Here is a 21,609-nt window from a genome sequence, read left to right on the forward strand (position 1 = left end):
TGCTTTGGTACTACTGAAGGGCTTCTATGGGACTGCTTTGGTACTACTGAAGGGCTTCTATGGGACTGCTTTGGTACTACTGAAGGGCTTCTATGGGACTGCTTTGGTACTACTGAAGGACTTCTATGGGACTGCTTTAGTACCGTTGTTATACTACCTTTTGTGAGTGTGTGTCTTAATTGGACTGTAATTAGGTCAGGGAAGAGAAATGTACATATAGACTTAAAAAATTGATTGAGATATTGATCCACGAATTTAATGCTGTGTAATACCTATACGCTCTCTAATCGTCAAATATTTAATTGTATTGTGGTCTTGAAAAAAACTGCTTTAGAAATAAAATATCTAGTGTTCGATTAAATGTCCTTTGTGCATGGATGCTTTCATTCAATAATCCAGGAAAATAATTACATTTTTTCTATTATAAGCAATTATATTCATATGTTTGAATTATTAATGCTTTAGATGCAGTACGAAAAAACTAATGACAATTGTATCAAAATGAATATTTTACTGCTGGTGAAGTGTGTATGAAAGTGCGCTATTTAATTGCAATGAACTATAAATATAACGAACAATAAAAGACGTCGTCTATAAGTCTACTGGAACAATTATATTTCGAGCGGAACAACAAAACTGTATCAGAGTTAGAAATTAGATGCTAAATCATTCATATTTTTGAAGAAAAAAAAATTACGTAAAGGTACAACTATTGTTTTTTTATTAGAAGTTCAAAACAAAAGTGAAATTTCATGAACCAAAAAGTGAACTGAACTGAACAAAACGTCTAGATACTTACAGTAAAACTCGTTTAGTACCAACACGGATATTGCGAATGCACGGATAAAGCAAAGTCATTTTGGATCCCCATCTGTATAATTTTAATGAATTTCTTGTACGGTTATAACGAATTATGGATATAGCGAAGTAATTTCAAAGGTCCAAGTGACTTCGTTATAAGCGTGTTTTGCTGTAGCTGTATAGGACAATGATCAGATTTGGCGTTCTTGTCTGTGTTTCTCTGGTCGTCTTTAGAAAATTCCTGTGTTCGTTAACCTCTGAAGGACATCTGATAAGAAATTTTGCTTTTGACAACACTTTACCAACCCAGACTTTTTACTATATGAAGATTTACAAAGGGGTCGGTCTGATAGAGTGCGGTATACAATGCTTTGTGCTAAATCCAGCATGTGTCGCTGTCTTGTACAGCAAGAGATTATCGTCTTGTAAACTGTTGAAATGTTACCTGACTGAATTATCGATAAACAGGACAAGTGCAGAAGTTGGATGGGAATATTGGTTTCAGAATAATTGTAAGTATTTTTAAAGTATATTCATATGTTATGTATTTAGATGATAGGATCATGACTTTGAGTTTAATCTTCCCTTGAATAAGAATATTTTTTGTCAAAGCTTTTCAAAAGTTGGAACAAGTTTGTTCAAGAAATAATTTGATTTAAAAAAAATCTCTGATACAATGTTATGTTAGAAAATTTATTAAAGATTTCAACTAGAAAATATATTTTCTGTTCATACGCCCTGCATGTATTAACAAATTTGAAAATACCGTTTAAGTGGAAATTTTAGCGAGACGCAAATTTAGCGATTTGCGCTGAAAAACTGGTATTTTATTTTTAGCGAGATGTTATTTTAGCGATTTTGAAATGAATGTTTAAGAAGTGATAACAAATAAATTGCAATTAATTTTTAGCGATATTCAATTTAAGCGAACTCAGTACCCTCGCTAATAATGCCAAAATTAAAATACTCGCTAAAAATTCTACTTATACGGTATTCTTTCAAATGAAAATTTATACAACACAATTTCCATTGATGACAAAGAATAAATCTCTTTATCAGTTTGCCCTGTCGGATGGGTACCCTTTGATGGACATTGCTATATTCTCAGCCACACAATGATGAACTGGACCGATGCCAAGGTAAAAAAATAGTAATATACGTTTATTCATTATATTACGACTTGTAAATAAATTTGAAATCAATTTAAATGCTTTAAATTAGATGCTTTAAATTAGATTTTATTTTATCATTTTTGGAAGAAAAAAAATTCTCCTATATCGTGCAATTTAATTTCTTCCAACCCTTTGGTTAAAGACACACAATAATGGTCATTGGATAGCTGAAACCTATTAAACAGTGTATCTGTGGATATGAAATGAAGATATAAGGCATTCATAATTGCAGGAAAAGTCTAATGTATTCAGAGGTCGTTGACTTCGAATAATTAAAAATTGTATTAGAAAATATATAATTATATACGTAAAAAACTATTTCAAGCATTCATTTAATAAGAAAAGGAAACAGCACACAGCTTTTAGGTCAATCCCAAAATTTGATACACGGATTGCAAATTTTCAATCGTTTTTCGATTTGACAAAGTTTATATCTTCGTTTACATAGACGACTCTAAAGCAGTTTTGTGTTTGTATTTTTTTTTTTAGAAAATGTATATTAGAAATCAAATAATATAAAGAACTAGATACGATCTCGTTGCGAGCAACGAGAGGTCTTCCGTCCAATTCAGGAAAAGAAACCCACGTAAAATCGAGCTGAAAATAGATTCAAAATTTTTTGGTCACAAGGAGGATTGAACCCATGTCGCCAACGTGAAAGTGCTTTTTTTTTTAACTTTTTTAATAACCATTAAGCTATTGGGAGTACTGCTCCAAATATACTTGTGTATACTTTTGCAACAGTTCACCTGTCTAAGAATTACAAAAAGCATTCATAATTTCGTGCCAAACGCCACGAGCAAATATTTGCGCCTTTTCTTTGGACTGATCTATAAAATAGGTATGATAGCTTCAATTAAATTTTAAAATATAAAACATTCTTAGCGCCTTTATTTTATTTCGACGTTAAGAAAGTATATGTAACACATTATACACATTACATATCGTATCTAGCCCAGTTACACTAAAACAGTGAAACGGAAATTAAGTTTTAAGATTGACACTGAATTGCAACGTACTACTACGTGAGAGTCGAAGTAGTTTTTTACATTTCATGTATCTTTATGTCAGAATCGTTTAATCAAACGCTCAGCTGCCTCCATAAATCCCTACTCGCTAAAAGACGGCGTCTACGAAGACATCCGCCATTTTGGACCCGCTTCAGATTTTCGAATGTTAATATCTAGACTTTGGATTTGTCAATATTCAAACAAATTATATATTTAGCCTAACAGAAAGGATGTCTATTAACCGTATTAAAATAATTCAAAAATATTGAAAAACAAAAAAGTAAGAAATTTTGACTTTTTAAACTCGCATCTGGTAACGACCGGAAGTAGAGACGACGAACAAAAGATCGCGTCCTGGATAGTACTTATCACGATCTATAATCCCTGAAAGTTTTACAGTGATATCTTTTGCCGTTCTTGAGATTAACCCTGGACAAAATGTCATTTTAAAATCAGAAAAGTGTCCGTAACATGGCACCAGAAAAGAGATTCCAAAAAATCTCTCGGATAAAATAACTTCAGGTAATAACACATTATTCCTGCAAATTTCAGGAAAATCCGTCTAGTAGTCTTCGAGAAATCGCGTGAACAAAATTAGATGTACGGAAAAATAATAATAAGAAGAAACAGTAGAATCACTATATGGTCTTCCGTGAAGACGGAAGAACTTAATCAAACAATCAAGTAAAATTACTTCAGACCCTGGTACGCTCTACAACCCACATGTACTTTGCACGAATGGTACATGTTCGCTACACGGTTTACACGATATTCAATACAGTCTGCACGGAACGCTTCCCTGTTTGTACGAAACACTGCACGGTTCACGCGTTTTACACAATTTACACGAAAAGAAAGATGTACAAAATTCACATCCTTTTGGGGATAGTAGCACGTCCCAAGAATTATAAATTGGAGAGAAAAAGTTAGCTAATAATTAACAATTGATCTTTATGAATCAAAAGAAGAAGTGTTAATTTATTTGGTTCCTGTCTATTTATATACAGTGTACATATCCGTCTGTCAATTGCATTTAAAATCGTATTTCGTAAATCTCTTTCTAAAAGAAAAGATGCAATGTTATTGAATTTTATTTATAAGTAACACACGCTAATTTCAAATGGTGCATACTTAATTATTCTGGATTTACAAACCTGAATGTATATAAAAATAATCATATAAAATAAATGTAGTGAAAAATAGTTATCAGTTTGTGTTGTGTAAATTTTAATTGTCTATTGAATAATTTTTGATAAAGTTTTTTATACAAGATTCTAATTTTAAAATCTTGTAGGCGCAATGTGAACTTCTTGAAGCGCACCTTGTTGAAATAGGTTCTATGGCAGAAAATACATGGATTTTGGAGGCGCTCATATTACCTTGGAATACAAGTAAGATTCCTTTTTTTGGTCCAAAATTCTTTAATCTTAAGGTACATAAACCCTCTGCTCACTCATATTAAATGTTGCTTGAACCTTGATGATTTTCCAAAAGAAATGTTTTTTATAAGTTAAATACAAACAATTATAGCATAGCTCGCAGGACAAAAAGACACTTCAACTTGGCAAATCTATAAAGGAATAGAGAGTTATCTCTCTTATCAGAGTATCAATGAACCTTGAAAACGGTGGAAATGGATGATATTTGGTTTGGTTAAATGATAATTATTCCAGACAAAAAGACAATACTGTTAGGATTATTTATTTTGCATAATTTTAATTTTCCTAAAATATTGCTTTACATAAGGTAGTGGGCATCTTTCATCACACACTAAGCATCACCATGATGCTTGCTATATAAGTATCGTGATCGATGAAAAAATGCTGCCTTGTTTTTGGATGTACTAATTTCCGAAAAATGTTTACCTTTGTGGTACCATTGCTTGTTATACCGGTATTTTTTAAATTTTTATATTAATGTACAATGTATTGCCCATAATTGTTCTTAATATTTTCTAGCATATCTATCATGTTTATATCATTTATCAAAACAAATACTTTATTTATATACCTTCACAAAACATTATTTGTACCGAAAATGAGAAAATTGCATTGAATAAATGCAATCGTCATTCTTTGTTACAGCTTTAAGTGAGAAGTTTCATTTCGTTTTGCATTGTCTTTAGCCCAAACCTTCTTTAGAAAGCTCCTAATATTTTAATTTTTAGTTAATAACTAAAGAACTATAAAATGATCTTTTCATACAAAATTGAAGCAAAAACTATTTTTTAAGAAAAAAATTAGTCTGTATTAATATTTAAAAATATAATTTTTTATCACTTATCTTTTAGCATTTTATTTTTTTTATTTATTTTTCATTAATTTTAATTAATTGCTAATTAATGACGTCTGTGGTCTCATGATAGTTGATTTAACTTACAGTCATAAAATAATCATATTTTATTTAAACTGTATAATTATCTTTTATCACCTACATACCAATGAAATGGAAATGATTCGAAGTATTCACATGCACCTTATCATAAAAGATATTGACATCTTCATGAAGGGACATATAGAAGAATTACACGCTTAGTTTGGACTTTCAGTAAGGCGTGGCATTCCTAATTAGCTTCTGAAAGAAGAGGGTACAGTTTGAGCTTTATTGTGCCCTAAAATTTAATGTTTTTAAAAAGATATGAAATTGGCTTTAACAACAGATGAGAAGATGAATAATATGAATCATTAAAGAATATGGCATAAAGTTGGGCCTTTCTGGAAATATGACGTCATTTATTTGGTTCATTTCTAAGTTTAATGCAGAAAAGCCCCAAAAAGACTAATTTCCGTGCTAAATTTCCTTTAGAAAATAGTGTCTGCCATCGTCGCCCGCTTTAATTTTTAGATATATTATGTAAAATGCTATGAAAAATCACATATCTCAAAATCGTTCTGGGCGACGGTGGCAGAGTATGTTTTCTGAAAGAAAATTCCACTGAAAATTGATGTCTCCTGCAACTTTTTAAGAAAATGCGGGAAATTCACAAGTTAATGACGTCACGACTATCATTAGAAGGTCATAGGAGGAAAACGATTTGTGTATTCTTACTGTAGGGAATTCTTATGATTCAGAAAGAATGAATTTTTATTTTTTATATCACTTTCATTTTTTAGAAAAATATAGGGCTTAATTTGTATTGAAACTGTACCTTCTTCTTTACACAGCTTCCCTTCACTGTTGAAATATACATATGATAGAAATGCGGTCGAATGTCAACTGGTGTAGTAAATAGCCAATTAAAAGTTCTCTCACGGCCCAGAGGTGGGGCATAAGTCGTCTGACAGTTATCAACAACAATTTTAAGTTCCTTTGTTATTTTAAAATTTCGTAACCAATGAGAATCTACTAGTATTCTCCATTACGAAACGCCGAGAAAGTCACGCCCTACTGAAAGTCCAAAGATAGGGTAAAATACTCGTAAGATTTCAAAAATTGACACAGATTGGCTCAGTTGTCTAAACATCATTGGTTATTCATTTGTTAATTTAATCACCTGCCCCAATTTGTTTGTTATTTGTAGTGGAGTGTTCCATTTGGTATCAATGCTGTAAGACCTGGATTGGGGCAACAGACATGGATAACGAAGGCAATTTTACTTGGAATCGCAAAATAGCGGTCGATTTTACAAACTGGTACACAGATCAGCCCGATAACCTCCTAAAAGTAGACACAAATGGGAATATAATAGGACAACATTGTGCTCTATTTTGCCGGGATGGATTCTGGGATGACAATCGTTGCTTAATGAAGAAGACTTTTATCTGTGAAAAAGAGTGATTTCTAACCGAGAGATTTTTCGATATCTTAGAACTAGTTTTTCATGTCAAGTATTGTTGTTTTTTTTTTCTGGAAAGAATGATTTATATTTTTTTTATTTATGATGTTGAATGTGTTGTTCTAAGATAATAGTATGTAAAACATCCGTGTGCATAGAATATAAAAACTAAAGCTTAATTAATTAGGGACTGGAATTGATCTCAGAAATCCACTAAAAATCATAATTTTGAAAGTACTTATGGGGGTTTAACTTTAGTCCTAGTGATACAAAGGCATAAGAAATGTAAACAAGGGGTCCAGGGGCCACATCGCTCACCAGAGCAAATATCGGCTAGGAATAGCACAATTTTAGACCAGAACTGAAAAGTTTACGGGGGATGGGGGTGGTGGGGTCGGGGCTTGAAGTTTAAAACTACTTGAAAATGCCTTCATATTAATACAGATATGACTGCTGTTCTTGATCAAATGATTGTTTTTTGTGTTGTTTTTTTTTAAAAACATTTTCTTCACATATATATTACTTTGTAATAATTTGAATTTGATTCCGCATTGTTTCCCTCCCTACCCAAAAGGGCCATGATTTGAACAAATTTAAATCTTTAATCCACTAAAAATCATAATTTTGAAAGTATTCATAAGGGTTGAGTCCAAGGACTGGGGTCTAGTGATACAAATGCGTCAGAAATGTAAGCAAAAATTAAATAAAAAGAATAGTGACAGGGCAGAAACATAGTCTCCTGGGATCGAGGTCGAAGACGTTATATAATATATATATATTATCTGTCCATAAGAACTTAAGAATAAAAACAAATGCCAAGAAATACAAAGTGCATTGTTTGTTTTCTGATCGTTTGCATTACTAATGTAGTACTGTGATATCACTTATTTTCATGGGGTTTAATTTTTATTGTTTTGAGTCATGGAGAGAACTACAGAATAATAGCGAAGAGACCAGTAACCACAAACAAATATTTTTCCCAAACTTCGCAAATCTGACTCCAGGAAAATATGTGATTTGTTAGTATTTTAAAATTCTTGTTACATTACACTCAGGGTGTGTAAAAGCAAACATGACTTATGTACGTTTTATTTGAAAAAGAGGACAGACCATTACTCATGAAAACAATATTTAAAAAAAATATATCATCATTGATTTGAAGCTAGAATTCTACAGTTATGTTAACTTCTAGTGTTCGTATTATTTTTAATTTTTTTTTTTAAGTTTTACATTTTTTGTATTAGAAATTCCTTATCTAGCAAAAACAAGGTAGAAGAAACTTCAAATTTAAAAATATGCTTTTCATTCATTTTTTATCAAATATAAAAATCCATAAGTGGGTTACTTATGGCAACTTTTCCAGGTTTGAATAATTATAGCCACAAGCGTCAGGCCGTATAATAATGATTTTTCTATATTTAGTAAGCTAGATTTTTGCCCAAATTGATTTATGCTGGAATATTTACCTGTATTTTAACAAGTACAGTTTGCAGAAGAAATTGTCATTTTATGCATGAAAAAAAGATGCCTTTACTAACTTAAGTCTTTTTTAATGCACATATTTACATATATTTTTTGTAAATTTTTATACGAACTTGTCCGTGTAACATTTTTGCTAGATTTTCTTAACTGCTTGTTCAAGTCATTTGTCTTCTACAAAGAAAGGGTGGCACAATTATTTCGTGCCAAATGTCACAAGTAAATTATCTTCGTGTCTTTTTCTTGGATTGTTCGATTAAATGGAAATGTGATACCTTCGATCGAAATAAACTTTTATCCTGAATTTTAAGCGTCAGATTTTTATAAATTACAATTTTCATCTCATTCATAAAAATATTGTGTATGGACAAGCAAGACTTAAAGGTGAACACTACTCGTAAAAAGACATAGTCCGCCATATTTCCCGTTCTTCAACGTTCTCCCTACAAAACAGATATAAAGAGCAGATCGCTGTAAATCAGTTCAATATATTTCACTGTAGAGATCCGACGAGTGTAGACGTGCATCTTACACGGCCATGCTACTCAGTCGCGATGAAATTATCAAATTTAACGTATTTTTTCAAAACAGGAAAAAAGTATCATGAAAAATACAGGTCAATACATTATTTACAAAAACAAAATGCACATAAAAACGAGGGATAAATGCAAAAATCTAAGACCGCGAAAGGAGTACTACATGTCGGCCACGAGTTTCAAGTTTGCAATCGGGTGTAACGGAATTGAACTATTTATATACCCGTCTGACAGTGCCTATTTATGAGAAGTGTTCAGTTTTAAGCAGTGGATTTGCTTATTAGTCTTACTATTTTGTTTTCTACAAATCCTATAAGTGAACTTGTCCAATCATAATCAATTAAGCTCTACACCTGTTATATAGGACATCGCATCTTGACTCAGTCTGTTTCCCTTTTTTTCAATTTTACAAAATAATACACGTTACACAGTGAGCTATTTTTAAAGGAAAAAAGTCAGCTAGTGGTATTTTTCTACACGTTTTGTGATGAACAAGGATTTCCCTTTAATACAGCAACAAGATTGGAAGCCAGTACCCGGCTTCACTCTTCTTCCTTTTACATTATACACAGTAGCCTAATCAACTTTTGGGAGATGGTTGTTGGTGTCATGTAGATATGCGGTGATGTTTTCGAACTTTCATTTATACCTTTGGGGTCAAATGGGGGTAGAAAAATTATGTTTTTATGTAAAAAGCCCCCGGTTCCCCGAATTCCTCTTAAAGTTTACGCAGTAGTCTAATCATCATTTGGGAGAAGGTTGTTGTTGATGTAATAAAGATGTGTAGTAAAGTTTTGTAATTTTCATTGTCACCCTGGAGGCCAAATTGGGATAAAAAATTCGTTTTATGTAAAATACCGATTGTTTCCTAAGCTCATCTTATATTTTACACAGTCACTTAATCAACTTTTGGTAGATGGTTGGTGGTGACATGTAGATATGCAGTAAGCTTTTGATATCATCATTTTCACCCCGGGGCTTAAATGGATGTTACATTAAAAATGCGGTGTTTATGTAAAAAGCCTCTAGTTCCCTGAACTCCTCTGACATTTTGCGAAGTAGCCTAATCACCTTTCGGGAAATGTTAGTGGTGTCATGTAGATAAACAGTAAGGTTTCTTAATTTTATTTTCACAGTGGGGGTCAAATGAGGGTCGAAAAATGCTTTTTTATGCAAAAAGACCCTTCTTCCTTAAACTCCTCCTACATTTTACACAGTAGATTAATCATCTTTTGGGAGATGGTTGGTGGTATCATGCAGATGTGCAGTATGGTCAGGGAATTTTCATCGTCACCCTGGGGTAAAATGGCATTAAAAACAGGGACGTCTGTATGGCACAATGGCGAGGCAAAGTGTAACGAAAAGGGCTAACATTAGTAGTGTAATGAGTTCTTTGGAATTTTGTACGGCTGAAATAAGAGAACAAATTGTAAACTTAACAAAAACGTTATTTAAGGAAAAAAAATAATGATAATATTCATAGAGATTAGAAAAAGTTCACTTTAATAAATAATCTTCTAATAGTTTATAGAATTTTCCTTTCTCAAATTTTATTCACCAAATTATTTCACTAAATTCACTAATCACAACACTAGTCACGCTGAAGGACTCCCACCAAGTGCTTATCCGTCCCGATAAACTTAGATGCGGAACATCGACAATAGATGATTCACCACCGTAGGTGGAGGCCCAGACTCGCTGGTCTCATCCTCCGGCTTGGAAAGAACGTCCTGTGTCCTTATAAACCATACACCCTCAGCATCCGCATGACCATCTGTATTGTCACTTCAGACCACGTATAGGTCTCTTATAGGTATTCGTTGAGGAATTACACCAAACACTCCTCACGCCTTACTACTTGCACTGAAAATAACATACGTTTAACTAACCTTAAAATGAATTTACACAGCGAAAAACCCGAACAAAAGAACACATTAATTACAACAGTGAAAACTTACCAACAAAATTAATACGCTTACCGGCTAGTAAGATAGCGAAAACCGAAAAGTATGCCATCCAAACAAGCCTTCCTTATTCCAATGGCTACCAGTTTAACAGCCTTTATAACTGTAATATTCGCTAAACCCCAAGAACTTATAGGACAAGTACAATCGTGGCAAGCAGGTGATGTTGTCGCTGCTCCCTAGTCTGACCACTCTGGCCTAACCGGTCACTTTTTTCTCACGCCTCACGTTAAATATAACTTACATACAACTATCTATGGTAACCCACTACCGTTAAAACATAGTCAATAAAAAATAATAAACCGAAACTAAACATCCACGCATTCACACAGAAACTAAACAATAATCGAATCAACTTTATTACAAGTAGGTAATTGCAATTTCATTTGAGGTTTTATACAAATATTTTGAATGGTTTATTTAAAACTTAGATACACACTAATTCAAAATGGTAAGGACAAAGTCAAAGAAAAAGTCAAGTGCAAAAACAAAAAAATAATAATAAAAAAAAAATGTTGCAATTGATAGCTCTCAGTTTGTACCAGCATGCATAGTTTGATAAATATATCAGTATATTGAATTGTTAATTCAAAATTGATCTAGACACTAATTGAAGAAAATTAAGGTCAGGGTCAAAGGAAAGGTCAAGATCAAAAAGTCTGAAGAAGTTGAAAAGCTTACATCTGTATCTATCAGCATATGTAGTTTGATTACAATATCTCGAATGAATTCTTTAAAACTAAACTAAACATTAATTTAAAGTTACGTGAAGTCAAAGTTAAAGGAAATTTGATGGTCAAAAGATGTTGATGCAGTTGAATAGCTTTCATGAGTATCCATCAACGTATGAAGTATGATTACAGTCTTTAAAACTTAGTTGAACACTAGTTAAAGGAATAGCAAGGTAAAAGGTAAGGTCAACGTCAAAATGTGTTGATGCAGTTGCATTTCCCTCATCAGTATTTATCGGCATATGAAATTTTATAAAACAATATTCTTTGAAACTGAGTTTTGAATTTTGCAAAATACAATGCATGGCGGAAGGACAGATGGAGGGATTGAAGGCAAGAAGACGAACATGATAAACACTGTAAGCCCCGGACACAGTCATGGTAGGCATGAAAAACTTGAATTTATACTCTCAGTGGAAGTTTTCATATTAAAATGACAAACAAGCAAATAAAAAAAAATGATCTCCGAATTTTCTTAGGTGTCTTAATGGATGAGATGCCATTATTTATGGAATATAGGGTTAAATATGCATATCCTATCATATGTTATTCACAAGAAAACCAGAGTTATTTTTTTGAATTCGATAAAACATCAAAGTCAACGGTAAAAAATCATAGCATACTCGGAAACATCTTGTAAATAATGTACATGTCAAATATGAAAGTACTATCTCTTCTCCATCAAACGTTATGAAGAAATATATCATTGGAAAAATAGGTTAAACTTCAAAGTCACAGAGTCAAAAGTCATGATACATTTTAAGAAAAGTCTTGTCACAGTTAATATACATGTTTCATACGATTGCCCTTTTCTCTTTTCTTTTTCAAAATGAAAATTTATTTAAATTAATGCTATTTTTTTTTTAAAAAGTAGGTCAAACTCCAAAGTCATTGAAATCGGTTAAAAAGCATAGAAAATTCTTGCTTGAAATGAACATGTGAGATATTAGTTATTCAGAATATGTATGTTGCAATTTATGAAAACTTTACAGTTAGTTTTCTTTCTAAAGGATGTTACATGTATGTTTATTCCGTTGAACAGCTATTTAAAGCTTCCTCTGCCACATATTTCATAGACATGATCCTTTCTGATATGCTGATTAAGCTCTTTTGGTTCGCAATTATTTTATCCCGGTTTTTAGAGAGTTCATTGATTGTTTCTTCGATGAATTGTATTCTTCTTTGCAAAATATCACCAGTAACCTTTGATATCAATTTCAGTAATACATCCCCGTAATTGCTTTTCATTGAATTGTATATTTGGTCTCTGAACACTGATTTACATTTTTCATATTCTTTATCTATAAGTTTCTTTCTTCTACAATCTCTGCTCAAATACACAATCACTGGGGCAGCAAAAGGTACTGAAGCCACAGCTATTGCGAATCCAGCCGCCAAAAAGGGAAACCATACTGGAGACGTAGCTATAACGCCAGCAACATAGGGAGCAACAGACTCCTCCTTGTAAGTTGCAGCTTTTTTAGAGCTCTTTTTGTCGGGAATCTTAGTCCCGATCCATTCATTTTTCATTTTTTCTATCTCGGGCGAAATTTCTTTAAAGAAATTTAAAATATCATCTTCAATAATTTTGAACTTTTGAACCACATCAGGCGACCGTAATTTATCACAAATGTAGTGGTGAATCCTGGCCCGAACGTCATCACTAATTGTGGTGGGTATGTATGTCATATCCATGATAGGTACTAAGCCTTCTGGATTAAGAATTCTTTCTTTGCCAATGTCTGATGACATGTATTCAAAACTTGCATCTGCTTCTTGATCCAAAAAGAGTTGGATATTTTCCCGCCAGCAACAACTTTTCTAAAAGAACATTGTAAGAACATCGTTAATTATTTCCAAACAAATAAAGCTTACACCTTTTTTTTTTTGCTATGAAACTAAAACTTCTCAGAGTTTCATTTGTCAACTTGCTAACATACTGATGCATAAGATAACTGAAAGTCAGATCACATTTTAAGTCAAACCTAAGATAAAGGTATTTTATAAGACTAGAAATTTCAGACAGATTTTGTGACAAATAAGAACATTGGTAATGTCAGATGACTACAATGGATCGTCATCAGCTTCTATCTTGGAATGTACGACTAAATAACCTTTTGCATGCATGTATTATATATCCACTTGTATAGTCGCAATCTACACAAAAAAGACTTTCATCCCCTTTGCCAATCTCATTTGAAATAGTTGACTTTACTTTTGATAAATATGTGACAATAAATACGTGTATTTTAACTTGTTCCTCAACAATTCTCTAATTCAAAAAGAAAATTTTCGGCTAAAAAAAAATGAAATGTATTATTGTATAGTCTATTTGTATTCCCTTTATAATCTACACAAGCGCAAACAGTTCATAACACTACATATTCACTGGATTTGAGGCTGTATTCACCGGAGGGTCATTGCATGTGCAGCGGTTTTGTGACGTCACAATCAACACCTCAAACGAAGTTGAAAACGATATGGTTGTAACAGTCGCAGCGAGCTACGTATCTGAGCAAGAAAATATTACACTAACCTATTGCTGGATTATTTTTAAAAATTTGGAGGTCTTACACAACGAAACTAGAAGAAGAAAACACGGAGATGACAAGCTGTAATATGGACATTTTTTTTCAACGATGGAAGTTCGTTAATGAAAATGGTGTCGTCTTTCAGCCTTCGATGTCTTTTTTATTCAAATTTGGACTATGTTATAAAACAATTATAGACCCTTTTGTTGTTGAATATGGTTTGTTATTCACCAGAGAAATATCCATATTGACCTCGGTTTCGCTTCGGTCAATATGAATATTTTTATGGTGAATAACAAACCATATTCAACAACAAAAGAGTCCATAATTGTATAATATTCTCTTACAGATTACACATTGAATATATACTGTAATAAATATACTGTATAAAGATTACTGGTAAGATTGATTGGGTCTAAAGGGGTCTTGGAAATGAAATATTTAATTGAAACTCCATGCAAATTTACTTCTACTTTTTCAAATATTAAGATAATTATTCCCTACATAGACTTAATTTACAACAGAATCTTTGTATGTTCTCTTCGTGTATTTATTATCCCATTAACTGAATAAAGACAAAATTCAGAAAATCGGTATTTGGAGATTTCCATGTATATATTTCATATGAATGTTATTTGAGCACGCTAGGATTTGTTACAAGATGCTCAGATAACTACATTATACCTTTTCGCATTTGCTATTTAACTCATAAATTTTCATTCGATGCTCTTTAGCTTTCCTTTCTTGTTCTTCTCTTGATCTATTTATCAATTCTTGTCTTGTGCGAACTCCTGTGCATACATCATCCAACAGTGTACAAAGGTACCTAAAAAAGTATAAGTTATACAGGTATAAACAACACAATCAGTATGAGCGTAAAAAGAAAAGGCAATGTACGAGGCTTGTCTGTAGACTGAGGTCAACTCTTTTAAGAAAATTAATGTATCTTTATAAAAAAAAATTGTGAGTGGATAATGCATATTCTTCAAAAAGAAATTTTTATATTTTATAATGTTTACTTGAAAGCAATTCGAGTTATAATATTTGAGGTGAAATCGTTTCTGCCCAGTTCTTAGATTTTAGAGATCTTATTTTTTACTTTCTCTTATTGAAATACTTATAGAAACCATTTCATATTTAAATATGTTAAATATTAGAGACCAGAAAACAATTCCTTGTCTAACAAACAATTATGACTTGTATATTTTTGTAGGAGTGAATTCACTTGATTATAGTCTAGTGTTCTGCCTGAACCGCCATTATTTAAAAAATGGATTTCAATCAGATTCTTGTATAGTATTATAAAAACTATATTTATTAAAGCATAAAAACCAAATTTTAAGGAAATATAAAAAATAATACGTTGTAAAGAATTTTTATTATATGCTCACAATACTGAGAACTAATTACTTTTCCGTAGGAGTTTTAAAAAATTGTCAATTTGTAATTGCAACTGTTGGGTACTGCGTGCCCTCCTCCTATACCAGACAATTGACGTTTAATTTATCATTTAAATAGAATGATTTTGTGAAAGTAATCCATATTTATCCAAAAAACTATAAGATAGTGTTGCTTTAAGCTACGTAAAAAGCTTCATTTATAATTCACATCGGGTTCCTCCAAAACAACGCTTGTCTACGGAATTTTGGGACAACCTTCATATTTCATGTATTTAACACCACAGACACACCCTCTAGAACAGTTTCACATCCTTATAAACCTACACAAAGACATCACACACACACACACCCTCCATCACATACACCTTCACCCCCTTACACATGCTTCCATACACACACTCTTACATACAAACATATAAACATACACAGAAAAACGAGAAAATAATAATTTGAAGCTACCTTAAGTGTTCTCTGATTCTTATATTTTCATTCTCCTTCACTACCATTTCCAAAACCTTTCGAAATTTATTAAACTCTAGCTTGGAATTTTCTTCTTTATTTACCTAAAAAGTGAGAAAAATGTTTTACGTTCTGTGTAAACCTGTAGGGGTAAAAACAGACATATTATTAGAACATTTTAAACTTAGACTATACCAGGTATTAATATCATAATCATTTTAGTTATTTGTAGTGAAAGTAAAATGATAAATTGATTAAATCAGAATATATTTTATTAGTGCTTCAAATTCGATGACTTTATAATTGGAAAGAGTACTATAATTCTATGAATTATAATTGTTTTTAACATACTGTAAAACGAGAAAATTTGGCGCATACATATTTTAGCGCAAACGCAAGTGGGGATGCATTAGCGCAAATAAGTTTTAGCGCTTGCACTTGTCAGTAAAATATATAAATTTGATATTTTGTTTTTTCTCCACACCCGCATTTGACTTTTTAGTAAGTCAAGCACGGAAACACATTAGTATTCCCGTATATCATTAAACATTCGTTAACTTTACCGCGGTACGTGTTGCTATCACATGGACGTGGCACAATGTTAAATATTTATTTTATTTCTATTTTCTATTAAAAGAAATGGAGTATTTACTCATTTGAAATCATATTAAAACAATGCATGCATCGACAGAAAATTACTTCGATAAAACGGTAATCCTAATCAGGTATTGTCTGCAAGCTCAATCGCCATGCTTGATTGCATTGTTTACCTCGAGACGATAAATGATTGACACGCCATGAAGCCAAACTTTGGAGGTGCTAATGATAATAATCGTGTAACAACTACTGGGGTAACAATAGTTTAATCAAATTATAATTTGGCAGAACTTTCTGTTTTCCGAACATGTGCAGTACTAGTGTGTATATAAAATCCAATGACCCTTCGACATTACGTAATCGGGCGTTCCGGTTTACATGTACTTATGTAAAAGCTTTGAACACACACAAAAAAAATGATATTTAGAAATCCTTTAGCGCACAATAAATTTTAGCGCTCAGGGGCTCTTGCGCCAAAGGCGCTAAAATTAGTAGTGTGCCAAATATTCTCGTTTTACAGTATTCTATTGTAACTTCTAACAAGTTTATCTTTTAAAAAAGATAGGTGAGCTAGCGCAGTAGCAATTTTAAAACACAAGTGATTTATTTTGCTGAATTCTTTAATTTTTATCGAGACTGGAGTGTGATAAAGTTATAATTGTTTTTTAAAGTGTATTTTATATGAGGAAACGAAGAGGGGGGGGGGTTGAAGTTTTTGTGTTGGCGCAACGGAACATTTATGACCTTAACTGGAGAGGGGGAGGACTCTGTATAATATGGTGAAGATGCCGATTGAGGTAATTTATGAGTTGGTTAAGGAATAGAATTTCGTGGCAATGTAGCAAAGAAAATACAGGAGAGGTAAAGGGAATATAGAAATAACTCAAAGTGTATGATGTTTAAAGAAATCCAGAGAGTTCCGAATGTGAAGTTGTGCAGTAGCTTGGTCCGTTGGGTCATCTTTGTCAAGAACTGTTACTGAGGTTTTGAAAAGCCATGCACATCAGAATTTTTTATTTATAAATAATGAATTTATTCGTTATTTTTAGTGTAAATTCTTGTTTCTGGAATTTGTAAGATTGGCTGAATTTACCAGTCAGAAATTAGAGTCTATCTTTGGTTGTGCTTAGACGTAAAAAAAAAAAACTCCCTTGACTTTGTTTAAAACAACCAGATATTTTGACTCAGGCTTTTCCTTCAGAAAAAAGAGAATTTGAAGTATTGCAATTATGTACTTATCTTTAAACTGTAAGCTTCACAATAAATAAACATCGTTATTTATTGATACAACGAAATTGTTATCGTACGGTCTATCTATATAGCAGTTTTCAAAGTTTTTCCCAGAATGCATGACCATGAAGCCGAGCATGCGTATTCAAGAAATTTGGACTAACGTAGTTGCTAGCGCTCGAGAGCGCTAGCAATGACAAAAGGATTGGGCACAAGTTCTAAAAGCTGACGCCCTCTCCCTAAAATGATTTGTAATTATCTTGCAAAGACAAACTTCATTTATTTTGTTGTTACAATGTACTTTAGTTTAGTAAATCATTTTGTAATTAAATTGACAGAGTAGACCATTCGAGCCCACCCATACTAAGTAATAAAATTTGAACGGAAATGCAACAGTATTATTAAGATTCTTCACCAAGAGTAATAGAATTGGGGACTTTGAAGAAAGATGAGTAAAAGAGCTTAGGGCTAGAACTCTTGTGCTGCAGACATAGGGACTAGGTCAATAATAATTATTGAATAGTGTTTACATGCATTTAAGGGTGGTGCTATGTTGGGGCTCATAGGTCAACGGACATACCTACGGACAAAGCGTAGGTAGCTTGTAATGGTGGGACAGCTATTGAAATGCACTTTTTATATCCGGAACCATGAATACCCTCTGAGCACAAAATACCCTGTTTTGCCAGAAAACGACATTCTCAATTCTCTCTCTCTCTCTCTCTCTCTCTCTCTCTCTCTCTCTCTATTATATTCGCATCTTATTCTATTGTTAGAAATCATTCTTTTGTACTTTTATTACTTTGGGAGTTTAATCATAAGCTTTTTTCTGTTTTAGATGGTTCCTTTAAGTATTTATTTAAACAGGTTTATTGGGATCAAATTTCAAAAACGCTTAAATCTATATAATCAGAGTAAAATGCTATACATGTAGATTAATGAACTTAATTTGAACTCAACAAACGTGTCATCAATGACCGCGGTTCTGTTAGCAGTCATTTACAGAGATGACATTCTGCGGTTGTTTTCTTTTTAACTCCGTATATTCTGCTTAAGTTATACCTGTGTTAGATTCATTTTGAAAATATTTTCATTCCTGACTAATGGCCAGCATTCATTAATGCTGTCTGTTACTTGTTTCCAAGTATTTTTGACCTCGTCTTCTTCGCTGCTGTCATCCGGGTCTCTTATGATAGAATCCCATTTGTTTGTCACGAAAATAACACTTCGCGGATCAAAACAAGGCATTTCGTCATCCATTTGCAAGTCGATAATGGATTTCAGTATTTCTGGAAGCTATCAATTATATAAAATTAAGGTTATGTTATGTTATTTATATTTACATATTCCCAAAGTAGGAGTTATATCAAAATAAGTATGCATAGTTTTAAGCTGTACATGTACATTACTACACAAAAAGAAAAATGCTGTTTATTATAAAGTGTCATCCAGCAGTATGCTTTTTTCTAAAAATTGTTTACCAAAAAAAAAAAAAAAAAAAAAAAAAAAATTAAAGAGAACCTTTCATAACACACGAACAGGTGCTCAGTTTAATGCATTTTACTAGGAAAGTATTATATAATCCTATTACGTAATGTGCATGAATATCAAACTAGCATCAATATATCACTCGCTTAAAAAAGTTAATTTTTTAGAGTTTATCCTATAAAAAGTCGATAAGTACGATTTTATACTCTCTCTCTCTCTCTCTCTCTCTCTCTTTGATATACATTACCCTGTCTCTTTGCATCCCACCTGCACTTGCAACATTGATCACAAATATGAAAGAAACAGCATTTGGTAAGTATTCCTTCATTTTGTGACTGACAGTTTCAGAGCCTCCAATACCTGGTGTATCAACTAGGATTGTATTGCCCTTCGAGATAATAAATGACTTTAAATTAGTCATTGTAAATTGAATTGAAATTCGTTTATTGTATAAAATTATAAGAAATTAAAAAAAATATAGTGTTAACGTAGAACATGATTCCACTAGTTACTATAAATACCTTCAGAAATGATACTGGAAGTCCAACATCCACGCTTTTATACTTCTCACTGCCTTTCGCAATGGTCATGTCTGTAAAATTCTTCAAAGTTTCTCGAAGAATTTTTTCTCCTTCCTTTGTTTTAACATCAATGTTACTCATATCTTTGACATCAATTTCCCCATTATCTAATTCAGTTTTTATTATCACCTTATCAGAGTTTCGAATTTTACAAATTGTTGACGTAGATTCCATATTTCTTCCTTTAAAAACTCTTATGCCCAATATTTTATTAACAAGAGTGGATTTGCCAGCACTAGTCTCTACTTAAAAATAAAAAAAAATATTATGAGAATTAAATGTTTAATGTTAGTAAAAAATGTTGCCTTTAAACTGAACATTATGATGCAATACATATTCATACACAATGGTGGTGTGTTTACATTGGCGACGAAAGTAGGTAACTGGTTTATATTATTTCATAAATCAAAATAATCAAAATAATCATACCTAGTATTTTGTAAGGTGACACGGCGGGTGTGACCGATCAGCAGGGGATGCTCACTCCTCCTTAGCACCTGATCCCACCTCTGATGCTTCGGGGGTCCGAGTTTGCTCTGCTCTTATTTTGTATTGTTTAATGGACTTTGAGATTGAATACTGTTCGTTATCTCCATATCCTTCATCCACTGTTTCTGATACGTAGCTGATAAAATTTCCTTCTTTTGATAACTTCCATGCAATTTCTTTTACCTTGTTGCTCAACTTCTTCCCTTTTCGTCCAGTCATGCTTCCGCAGGATCAGATTTGTTAACAACAAGCGACAATAAAATCACGTGATACATGAAATGCAACTTGATAAAATTATTATTTATAACTGCGGAAAATCCAACTTCTTTGTTTCTCTTATGAACATGTAAGTCAAACGCGAATGTAAACACAACGCCATTTTACATGTACACATCAACCAATAATCATTCATGAGACTTAATAAATGGACACATAGTAAATTCCAGAAGACTGTAATTCACCATGCTGTACGAATAGGTGAAAATGAGGATGAAAGAAACGAAATAAGTAGTATATTAATAACATGAATAGGTCACAAATATAATAGTATTTATTACAATAATAATTCATTCTCCCTGAAACACATGTTTACTTTCATATTAACTGCAAAATTATACCTGCAATAACAATTCCGTGATCTGATTTAAGTATATCTTTTTTTCGCTTTGCAATATGAATCAAATAACCAGGAGATGCTTTTTCCAGGCACTGCCGAAGATGTGAATCGTATTCATCGCTTTCAATAATTTTTAATAAGTCGTCAAACATTGAAACTACATTCCTCTGCATTGATTTGCGGTCAAATTCTTTGAAATGACTGAAAATGTAAAAACTATTAATGAATAAACCCGTAAAATATTAAGTTTCTTGTAATCACAAATACATAATGCTGGTTTGTTTGTAAGTTTCGTCATTCTTTCGCAATGTTAAGATTGTTTGTTTGATTGTTTGTATGTTGTTTAACGTCCCTCTCGAGTATTTTTCACTGGAGACATCACCGTGTGCTGGTGAAGGGCTTCAAATGTAGACCTATACTCTGCACTCAGGGCCATTAAGCAGCGTGGGTTCTTTATCGTGCCAACGTCTACCCTGACACGGAACCTACGTTTCTAAGTTCACATCCGAAAGACCCATGACTTTCACTACCTATTTTTACGTCTTAAATATGACGCGGCGCCGCGAACGAGATTCGAACAAGGACTTCCTGATCACAAAGCTAACGCCCTTCGACTAGACTACCGTATCCGGTAACGAGAAATGGAACAAAACATAATAAACAACAACCAACAGACTTGCAGAAGATATCCACATGACCCTATTTATCTAAACGTCCCCGTCCAATGCAGTGGTCAATAATACCTTAACA

At 32.6% G+C, this 21,609-nt stretch overlaps 2 protein-coding genes across 2 annotated transcripts; one reads left to right on the top strand and one right to left on the bottom strand.

The window, feature by feature from the left end:
- The first annotated feature begins 1,123 nt into the window (after positions 1-1,123).
- LOC134237709 (lectin BRA-3-like) lies at positions 1,124-6,760 on the top strand. The gene is made up of 4 exons (XM_062719886.1): positions 1,124-1,313; positions 1,861-1,940; positions 4,278-4,374; positions 6,504-6,760. The coding sequence occupies exons 1-4, from the start codon at positions 1,124-1,126 to the stop codon at positions 6,758-6,760; spliced, it is 624 nt and encodes a 207-aa protein (XP_062575870.1).
- A 7,917-nt stretch (positions 6,761-14,677) lies between these two features.
- LOC134237806 (uncharacterized protein in xynA 3'region-like) lies at positions 14,678-21,377 on the bottom strand. The gene is made up of 7 exons (XM_062719978.1): positions 21,349-21,377; positions 20,861-21,060; positions 19,695-19,999; positions 19,421-19,561; positions 18,748-18,981; positions 15,859-15,962; positions 14,678-14,825 (listed from the first exon to the last, which is right to left on the bottom strand). Exons 1-7 carry the CDS (start codon positions 21,375-21,377, stop codon positions 14,678-14,680), a joined length of 1,161 nt encoding a protein of 386 aa, XP_062575962.1.
- Positions 21,378-21,609: the final 232 nt, after the last annotated feature.

Source organism: Saccostrea cucullata, unplaced genomic scaffold (assembly GCF_032062105.1).
Source record: "Saccostrea cucullata isolate Sc308-1 unplaced genomic scaffold, CSIRO_AGI_Scuc_v1 ctg738, whole genome shotgun sequence".
Classification (NCBI taxonomy): Eukaryota; Metazoa; Mollusca; class Bivalvia; order Ostreida; family Ostreidae; genus Saccostrea; species Saccostrea cuccullata.